At 45.6% G+C, this 10,458-nt stretch overlaps 1 protein-coding gene and 1 long non-coding RNA gene across 11 annotated transcripts in view; both read right to left on the reverse strand.

Moving 5' to 3' along the window:
* Positions 1 to 8,338, reverse strand: part of Inpp4a (inositol polyphosphate-4-phosphatase type I A) — a 57,999-nt gene extending 49,661 nt beyond the window's left edge. For 3 of the 10 annotated variants that reach the window (XM_051152778.1, XM_051152777.1, XM_051152780.1), the window contains exons 1-2: positions 8,098 to 8,335; positions 7,602 to 7,646 (exon numbers count right to left, since the gene is read on the reverse strand). In XM_051152778.1, the coding sequence (XP_051008735.1) occupies positions 7,602 to 7,646; positions 8,098 to 8,203 (151 nt within the window). In that variant the 5' untranslated portion in view covers positions 8,204 to 8,335. Of the gene's footprint in view, positions 1 to 7,601; positions 7,647 to 8,097 lie in introns of all 10 variants that reach the window. The other 7 variants (XM_051152784.1, XM_051152783.1, XM_051152782.1 and 4 more) reach the window with 3 other exon arrangements.
* Positions 8,339 to 8,882: 544 nt separating this feature from the next.
* LOC127195126 (uncharacterized) lies at positions 8,883 to 9,644 on the reverse strand. Its single transcript, XR_007831365.1, has 4 exons — positions 9,462 to 9,644; positions 9,366 to 9,409; positions 9,202 to 9,313; positions 8,883 to 9,149 (listed from the first exon to the last, which is right to left on the reverse strand). It is a non-coding gene; the product is annotated as an uncharacterized LOC127195126 (long non-coding RNA).
* Positions 9,645 to 10,458: the final 814 nt, after the last annotated feature.

Consider the following 10,458-nt stretch of genomic DNA (forward strand, 5'->3'; position numbering starts at 1 on the left):
ACTTAGGCCGTTTCCAGGTTCTGGCTATTATGAATAAGGCCGCTATGAACATGGCTGAGCATATGTCCTTGCTGTGTGCTGGAGCATCTTCTGGGTATATTCCAAGGAGTGGAATATTGGGTCTTGAGGAAGCCCTGTTCCCAGTTTTCTGAGATTGCGCCAGATAGATTTCCAAAGTGGTTGTACTAGTTTGCATTCAGAAAGAGGGTTTAAAAACCTGTCTTCTCATTCTTTTTTTTTTTTTTTTTTTTTTTTTTGTCTATTTTTTTCTATTTAAGTAATTTATTCAGATTACATCTAAATTGTTACCTCCTCACTTGTATCTTCCCATTTTCCCCTCCCTCCCTCTTTCACCCTATTCTCCTCCTCTAGGTCTGTGACAGAAGGGGACCTCCTCCCCCACCATATAATCACAGCCTATCAGGTCTCACAGCTATCAGGTAGCCTGTTTACCCTTCCCTCTGAGTGTCACCAGGCCTCCCCACTGAGGGGAGGAGGTCAAATAGGGGGCAGAGTCAGTCCCCACTCTTCACACAACTGTGGAAAATGTGCTGTCCATTGGCTAAATCTGAATAGGGGGTCTAGGTTTATTGCATGCATTGTCCTTGGTTGGTACAGTAGTTTGAGCAGACCCCTCCAGGGTCCACATCTGCCAACCTTGATGGTCTTCTTGTAGGTTTCTAGGACTTTCTGGATCCTTCTATTTCCCCATTCTCCTGTACCTCTCTCAACTGAAGTCCCAATCTCCTGCTAAGTGAAGACTTTCAGGGGACATCCATGTTGGGCTAGTGTCTAATTATAAGTGAGTATATACCATGTGAATCTTTCTGGGTCTGGGTTAACTCACTCAGTATGATCATTTCTAGTTCTATCCATTTGCCTGCAAATTTCAGGATTTCCTTGTTTTTAATAGCTGAGTATTATTTGGACAAAATTCAAGTCCAAGTGGATTAAAGCCCTCAACATAAAACCAGAGACACTAAATTTGTTAGAAGAAAAAGTGGGGAAGAGTCTGGAACTCATTGGCACAGGAGACAACTTCCTGAACAGAACTCCACCAGCCCAGGCTCTAAGGTCAACAATTAATAAGTTGGACCTCATGAGGCTGAGAAGCTTCGGTAAGGCAGAAGACACTGTCAACAGAACAAAGTGACAGCCTGCAGACTGTGGAAAAAAGATCTTCACCAACCCTACATCTGACAAAGGACTGATATGCAAAATATATAAAGAGCTCAAGAAATTAAACACCACCACACCAAATAACCCAATTAAGAAATGGGGCTCAGGGGGCTGGAGAGATGGCTCAGAGGTTAAGAGCACTGTCTGCTCTTCCAGAGGCCCTGAGTTCGATTCCCAGCAACCACATGGTGGCTCACAGCCATCTATAATATGATCTGATGCCTTCATCTGGCCTGCAGGTATACATGCAGGCAGAGCAGTGTATACATAATAATAAATTAATAAATCTTAAAAAAAAGAGAGAGAGAGAGAAAGAAATGGGGCTCAGAATTAAACAGAGAATTCTCAACAGAGGAATATCAAATGGCTGAGAAACATTTAAAGAAATGCTCAACATCTTTAGTCATCCAAGAAATGCAAATCAAAACAACTCTGAGATTCCATCTTACACCCATCAGAATGGCTAAGATCAAAAACTCAAGCGACACCACATGCTGGCGAGGATGTGGAGAAAGGGGACCGCTCCTTCGTTGCTGGTGGGAGTGAAAACTAGTACAACCACTTTGGAAATCAATCTGGTGCTTTCTCAGAAAACTGGAAACAAGGCTACCTCAAGACCCAGCTATTCCACTCCTTGAAATATATCCAGATGTTCTACCACACAACAAGGACATTTGCTCAACCATGTTCATAGCAGCTTTATTCGTAATAGCCAGAATCTGGAAACAACCTAGATGTCCCTCAGTCAAAGAATGGATAAAGAAACTGTGGTACATTTACACTGTGTCTTCTCATTCTTTTTCCCTCCCCACACTAGTGGGGTGGAGCCTGTGCCATGGTGGCCTTCTGATTCAGACACCAGCAGCCTCTCTGAGCTCCCAGGTAACATATGTCTGCACACTGACAGCTGTGACTGAGAAGCCCTGATAGCCATGAAAATCCCAGCATACAGATGGGGAGGTGCTGTAATAAAATTGAAGTTCTTTAAGTTCTTTTTAAAAGAAAGCTCTTTTTAACCCATATCAGCTGTAAGATTTCTTAAATGTTTCTTTTTAGAACTAAACAGGACTTGGAGCATTCTAACTAGACAAATCTGTCTTGCCTGAAAAACATCTCAAGTCTGAAACATATCTATCACAAAAATGACCCACAGGAGAATCACCACACTGCACTGACTCCCACATGCTGCATGATATAAAAACACCATGAAAGGGGGAGAAGAGGCTCAGTCATTAAACGCTAATGCCATCAAAAACAGTACATTTCCTTACAGAAAGATACGGCTGGACGCAGGTTCAATTCTTAGCACCCACATGGCAGGTGTGCCTCAAACACCACTTCCAGTGAATTCTATGACCTCGCTGAACTCTATCGTTCCAATTCTACAGTGCATGCCCTTAATCTTACCGTACCAACTACCTTTCCCTATCACACACATGTCCAGGTGCCATTTTATAGTCACTATTCAATTACTCACAGTATGTCAATAAGTCCTGGGTTTGGACTCTCATTTTCTTCAACTGTAAATTTCTATCTGGAATCATCTGTCTGCTCCTGAGTGCCCCATAGCACTGCTGAGACCATAAGGCTAGGGAGGGGCTGACACAACGTTTCAGTTTGTATGGTTTGAAAATTAGCTTACCGCACCTGGATGATTAAACGGTATTTTCTCTAGGTAGTTGTTTTCTCTAAGATCTTTAAATATATTTGTCTCAGGGTTTCTATTTTTTTCCCACTATAAAACTGACAGTCAATGTAATTATTGCTATGTTGAGCACAGTTTTTCCAAGACTGGCTTCCAATAGTTCTACTATGATACACCTAGAAACCTTCTTGGGAGAAATGCTCAACTATAAATACTAAACACTTCTTTGTTTTATCTTGGATACAACTGTGGTTTCTGTGGGATTGTTAGCTTGTTTTTAAAACAAGATCTTACTATGTAGCCCTGGCTGGAACTGACTTCAGAGACTAAGGAGGACTTGAACTCAGGAACTGACCTGTCTCTCCCAAGTGCTAGATTTACAGGTGTGTTCACCATGCCCAGCCCTGTTTTAACACTGTAAACTTTTTTCTATTGCTTCATTTCTCTGTCATCATTTTGGAAGTTTCATTTTCTCCTATACCTAAAATCACCAATTTTCTCTTCAATTGTTTCGAATTCGCTTTTTTATTTTTAACCTAAGCATAGATTTTTAGCTTTGGTTATTCTATGTCTTAATTCTGTAATGCTCCTTTGGTTCATATGCACAACTCTCTCCATTGCTGGCTTCCATGACTATGTCTGAGCTTTGCACAGCCTGGCTTCTCTTTAAGTATCCATTTTCTGGGAAGCTTTTCTGGCCAGCAACATGTTAGTGTTGCCTTCTTCAGCTGGGTATGAAAAGAACCACTGTTGATTTTCGTTGCTGCTGCCATAGTCATGGTGGTAAGGATGGGATCTGGGCTGCATATGCAGCAGCAGAGATCTACCACTGAGCTCCAAGCCCCAGCCCAACCAGAGCGTGCGCGCGCAGAAGCTGGTCAAGTAATGTAGGAATGGGGCTATGTAAGGTCTCTGGTTTTGCTGAATATATAATTCTAGGTTGGCTGCCTTTTAAAGAATTTGCAAAGCTGTTCGAAGTTTCAGGAGACACCTACTCGTAGACACGCTGGGTCTTCAGCAGCCCTTCTACTAGGGCGAGACTCTGGGCCTGCTGCTCATCTTTCCGTCTCTCTCATCACTGATCTCTCAGTTGCCACAGGTTACAGGGCCAAAGGCTGTCTTCTCTCTCACTCGAAAGCCTGCCTGCTAAGACTCTGGAGCTGGGACTGCTCCCTCATTGCATGACTCAGTCTTCAGCAGTGCTCATTTTGCTTTTTGGTGTTTTTATGAAGACAATTCACCACCCCGTGCTGTATAACCACTACAGCTATCTACGTCCTTAATATGGCCACATTCCAAAAGAAAAATCTATAGCCACCAGCAAGCACTGCCCATTCCTCTTCTCCAGCCTCCAGAAAGCACTAACTTCCTTCTATGTAGATCTGTCTCCTGGACATTTTCTGTAATAGGAATGCGTAGCCTACACACTTGGTGGCTGGCTCTTCCCGCTTGGCAGCTTTGGGGGCCTCACTAATGCTACAGCAAGTGTCACTACTTTGCCCAAATGAACACACCACATGCTGCTCATCAGTTAGAGGTTGTTTTGATTGCTTCTGCCTCTTGGTTACTACAAATGATACTGTAAACACCTGTGGATTAGTTCCTGCTGAACATAGGGCCTCGTCTGTTTTAAATGATTTTGGTTAACATCTAATTCTAGGTTGGCTGCCTTTCTAAGAACTTGAGTGTTTCCCTACTGCTTCTGAACTTCCTCCCTCTCCCTTCCCCTCCTCCTCTTCTTCCTTCTCCCTGGCCTCTGGCATTTTTAATCAGGGTCTAAATGTAAAGCACACACTTTGTTGCTGCTTTTTAAATTCTGTCCTTGACTTTCAACAGTTTGGCTAGGATGAGTGGATGAGTGCAGGTGTGGCTCTCTTTGGAGTTTATCTCAGCTCCAAAAAGAACATTTAGCAAGTTTTATCATGACAAAATGTCAGAAAGTGGGAAATGAAGATATTAAAATCATCCAGATGGGGCTGGTGAGATGGCTCAGCAGTTACAAGTGCCTGCTGCTCTACCCTGACTGCTAGAGTTCAGAGCCTAGTACCCAGGTCTGGCTGCTCTTAAATGCTCCAATGCCAAGGGATCTGGCACCATCGTCTGGCCTCTGTAGGCACAGACACACACACACACACACACACACACACACACACACACACTTGTAAAATATATGAAGCCCAGATCCCATCCTTACCATCATGACTATGGCAGCAGCAACCAAAATCAACAGCTGTTTCTTTTCATGCTGCAGCTGAAGAAGGCAACACTAACATGGGAGGCAGACAAGAAGCTGTCCAGAAAAGCTCATCAGAAAATGGACACTTAAGAGACAAGCCAAGGGCTGGAGGGATGGCTCAGAGGTTAAGAGCACTGGCTGCTCTTCCAAAGGTCCTGAGTTCAATTCCCAGCAACCATGGTGGCTCACAACCATCTGTAATAGAATCTGATGCCCGCTTCTGGTGTGTACTCATACATGTTAAATAAATAAATAAACAAATCTTGAAAAAAAAAAAAAAAAAAGAGACAAGCGAAGCAGCCCATGACAGGACCGGGGCCTTTGCAAAGCTTGGACACAGTCATGGAAGCCAGCAATGGAGAGGATTGTGTGTATGTCTGAGGATGTCTGCATGCTCACAAAGAATTGAGGAGACTATGAGACTACCTACCTTTGGTGTTCACCATGAACAGGAAGTGAACTCTGAAGTCATGTGCCAACATGCACACTGGTAAAAAATCATACCAAAAGTCTCTACCTCTTGAGCTTTTAATTTTTTTCTATCCAGCTAGTATGAGATCTCTGTGAGTTCTATGCCAGCCAGGGCTACACAGAGACACTCTGTCTCCAATAAATACACACACACACACACACACACACACACACACACACACACACACACACACACACACACGGATAAGCTAGTAACAAGAGTGATGGCAGCAGAAATCACTAAGGAAGGAGAGAATGATTTCCAAAGTTGCTACATCACGTTGCTCAAAATGTCTCATCTTTAACCAAAATTTATGAAACATGGAAAATAAAACACACAAGAGAAACACTGCTCATACATGGATGAATTCAATAACTAAAAAACAATCAGCAGTAAAGGAGGAAGGGGGCTATGATCAGGATGTTAAGTGGATAAATAAATTAATTTTAAAAACACTTAAGAGTACCCTTCCCTGAGGGCAACACAGCGTTTGAGTTATTAGGAGGCTAGGTGACATTCGAGGAAATGTCTCGTTAAATAGAGTCCATCAGTGGAGGAACTGAGGTCATAAAACCAGCATGCAGAGAATACTCAAAAGTGCAACAGGACTGAAAAAGTCCTTAAGAGGGGCTTAACTGTGGGCAGATAAGAAAAAAAAAAAAAAAGAGTTGGCATACTTGGGGAGATATCAGCTAAGATTATTTAGAAATAATAAGAAGCAAAGAAAGAAATAAAAAGAAGAAAAATGGTGTCAGAGGTCCCTGGAGATAGGTCATCAAGTTCGCCAACACAGGTTTAATCAGAGTCCTGGAAGGAGAGGGAAAACGGACACTGACAACATGACGGCCAGGCTCTTCCCAGAGTGGATGGAAAACAAGATGCCTGAGAGGTATTTTTAACCTAGACTCACATTCTTCAGTTCTAAAGGATTTCTTGTATTATTTTTAGACTTCCTCTTTGCACTCACTTTTCCGTTTTCTCTTAAAAGATGGCATACTGGACTGTGCAGCTCACTCCTGTTCCCTGTGTTGCTTGCTGAGACAGTTCCTGGGATATCTCCAGGCTTAGTGGATTTGTAAAGCTCACCTGTGATTGTCCTTTGTTGTCCAGCTGCTTTTTATAAGCAGTGCCCTGTTAGGGAGCACATGCAGGCACATATTCCTTTCTTTTTCTTTTTTTAAATTTGATACAGGGGTTCTCTCTGTGTAGCCCTGGCTTTCCTGGACTCGCCTTGCAAACAAAGCTGGCCTCAAACTTACGAACTTACAGAGATCCGTCTGCCGCCTCCACCTCCCCAAGTACTGGGATTACAAGCATGTGCCACAGAGGCAGCACATCCTCCTTAGAGGTGTAAGTCACAACTTTGGCACTTTCCACTTCTGCAGCACCTGTTTCATCCGAGTTCCCTTGCTTCATGCTGCAGGCCTATCACAGGGGCCTGCTGGCCTTTCGCTTCTTTTGTTTTCTTCTAAATCACTTTTGAGATATACATTTCTTACTGTACACACTCATTTTAAGTGCACAGCTCAAGGGATTTTATAAGTCCCTATATCTATGCAGCCACTCCCACTGTTAAGATGAGAACCCTGCCACCCCACCATCCCTATCACTAAGAGGATCTGAGCCCAAGCTCTCGCTTCTACCCTCCTTTGCCCCGCCCATTCTGCCGGGTATAAGCCTCCACTCAGGTGACACTGCCTATAGAAAGTGACAGCCCACTCCCTCCAAAGAGACAAGTGACTGGTAGCAGATATGACAGTGTGGCCAGCCACACTTAGCCTGCCCTGTGCATACAACTGAGCACCATCCAGCCTTCCAAACAGTTCATTCTTAACACATGGACACTTGCCCCCACAAAAAGATTGGCACCCCAGTGTCAACTCCAACTTTATTCATAAGAGTCTGATCTGAGCACAACTCAGATCTCCATCAGCAGGCAGCTTAATCACAGAAGAGCAGTCAGCTATGAGAAGCCGCCTCTGCATCTCCTCAGAAACAGCTCAGCGGTGTGCTGACAGCCTAGAGACAGACTGACGGTGACTACAAACAAGCAGGAGAGAGGCACCCACCTAAGCTGAATTCTAAAATGGGCTCGTCCGGGTCTTGGATATTTCCTGGTAGAAGAGAAATGACAGGAAAAAGTCACCCAAAATAAATCTTTCCCCGGAATGTAGATTCTATTTGTTTTGTGCAAAAATGGAAACAAGAAACACTAATTCCTAGAGCCCACCCCCAAAATGTTACAGTAGATGATTTCTAATCTTTCAAACAGTTTAGAGATTCTGAAAAAAACTCTCAGACCCTGTTCCATTCTGCCCAGGGTGCTTGCCCAAACTGGAAAAACAAAAACAGAAAAACAAGACAATCAGTTTCACCAGACCAGTTCCCAGAAGCGCTAGCTGTCCCTTCTGTGTCCTGCTCCAACCAGAAGGCTACCACAGCAGGACACCCTGTCTCTAAGGCCTGGTCACCGGCTACCCCATGCCCTGCCAACACTGTTACAGCATGCAGCCTGCATCCCTCACGTTCACGCGCACACGTCAAGTACAGACCTGTGAGGCTCACCTGCCAGAGAGAGGCCCACCATGTCAGCCGCCACATCGACGGTGGCAGCCCGCTGCACCGCACGGGCCCTGGCCCCATGGCGAGGGCTGTGCTCTCTTGCTGTCATGCTGTCATTGGTGAGGATATGCTTCCTGTTCCTGGGTCACACCTCACCTGACTCCCCGAGGAAGAGCCGTCTCTGGGCCTTGGAGTCCTAAGGTGGAAGCAGCCCTGAGACATGGAAGCAAACACTGATCAGAGCCTGCAGTGTGCCCGTGAAGAAACTGTGTTCCTATGGGAAGAGAACAGGACCTAACCCTGGCGAGATGCTGAAGCCAGTGTCTTGTGACAGTGTGGAACTGGCTCAGATGTCTGACACGGTCTACTCTGCTCCTCCTCCCCAGTTCTCTACCCGGGGGTCCACTTTTAACAAGGTGGGCCGTAATACATGACGGCCTAACTATAAGCACAGAACAAGGCTTTCATGAGTTCCTTATTGCTCTCTACCGCCCTCCTATTGGCAGATGTCACAGAATCTTTACAATCTTCTATGAGCTCCCACAGCACAGCCTCAGCTAGAAGGACAAAGACTGTGTGAAGGCCTCTGCTGCCCAGGCCACTGCTCACCTTCAAACCAGACTGAGACAAAGCTTGAAGCTCCAGCGTGACTTTCTAGCTAAGTCCTGGTGTGCCTTGGTCTCAGACTTTCCCAAAGCATCAAGTAACAATCTACCCTTAACCAAAGGGGAGGATGTTGGGGATGGGAGAGGCTGTGACAGAACTCCACTGCAGCTGAGTTGGAGTGAGGCTGTCCTGGCTCAGCGCAGAGCTCCTACTATGTTTCAGGTTTAACAGCAAAAGCGGAGCTTCAGGCTTATCCAACCCCATGTACACTAAGCCCTGCTGGTTCTAGAAGGGACTAGCCTTCACAAGGTAGAATAGCTAACAGAGCCATTAGCCTTGTGAAGAGAACCCTCTCAAAGGTGTCCATAGACCCAAACACACCATCTCCTGCCCACACTTAAAGACCCAGGCTACTGTTCAAGTCAATTCACACCATCTCCTGTTCACACCTGAAGACCTGGGCTACTGTTCAAGTCAATTCAAACCATCTCCTGCTCACACCTGAAGACCTGGGCTACTGTTCAAGTCAATTCACACCATCTCCTGTTCACACCTGAAGACCTGGGCTACTGTTCAAGTCAATTCACACCATCTCCTGTTCACACCCGAAGACCTGGGCTACTGTTCAAGTCAATTCATATCATCTCCTGTTCACACCTGAAGACCTGGGCTACTGTTCAAGTCAATTCACACCATCTCCTGCTCACACCTGAAGACCTGGGCTACTGTTCAAGTCAATTCACACCATCTCTTGCTCACACCTGAAGACCTGGGCTACTACGCAAGTCAATTCGCACCATCTCCTGTTCACACTTGAAGGCCTGGCCTACTTCCCAAGTTTAAGAAGTGACTTACCAGACATGTTCGCTTTTGGACCACGAGGCATTGCTTCACAGGACACCCAAATCCACCATCTAGAAACAGAACAGCACAACTTGATGAGCATACCAAGCATCAAGCTCCCAAGGGCATGACACCTAGAATGGTAGCAAGCCAACAGTTATAGCTAACTTTTCACCCAAAAGAATGAGAAGGAAAAATGTATATTTCCTTCCACTCCAAGGATTATCTGTCATGGAGTATGGGCTTGCCCTCTCACCAGGCACAGAGCCCAGGAGGGGCTGCAGTGCAGCTCTGCAGCTCTGCTCTCTGGTGTCTATGACAAGGCTACCTGTACTGTCTCACAGAACTACAGTGAGAGCCAAATCCATAGTCGTGGGAGGGGGCTCAGTGCACTCCACTGGGCCACCACTGCACGGTGAGCAGGTACTTTCCTGTAGAACAGACCACTCAGGCCAGGGACTGCCCCGAGCCATTACAGCAGGTCTCAGGGCCCAGCAAGTTCTTTTGCAGGCTGCGCTTGTAACTTCCCCCTGGTGTACCCAAAGTTCTCTGTCCTCTGAGCCTCAGCCAACAGGGCTACAGACTGGCTGGAGAGGCACTCTAGATATTGCTAAAAGGAAGAAATTACTCACTGGTCTGCTATTACCAAAAGACACACATTTGCAAGGCAAACATTTAAACTTAGAAAGCACCAAGACTACCTCCGTGGCTGGTCTTGTCTTATCACAACCTTGAACCACAGCAGGAGAGGCTCAGCTGAGGCGTTATCTAGATTGTGTTGGTCTGTGGGTAAGCCTGTGGCAGATGCTCCTGATGGCTAACTGACCCCACCCACTGTGGGCAGTGCCATCTCCCACTGAAGAAAGCTAGCTGAGAAAGCGGTCGGTCAGTGACCAAGCGTGCACCTGCTTCTCT

The sequence above is a fragment of the Acomys russatus genome, chromosome 11, assembly GCF_903995435.1.
Source record: "Acomys russatus chromosome 11, mAcoRus1.1, whole genome shotgun sequence".
Classification (NCBI taxonomy): Eukaryota; Metazoa; Chordata; class Mammalia; order Rodentia; family Muridae; genus Acomys; species Acomys russatus.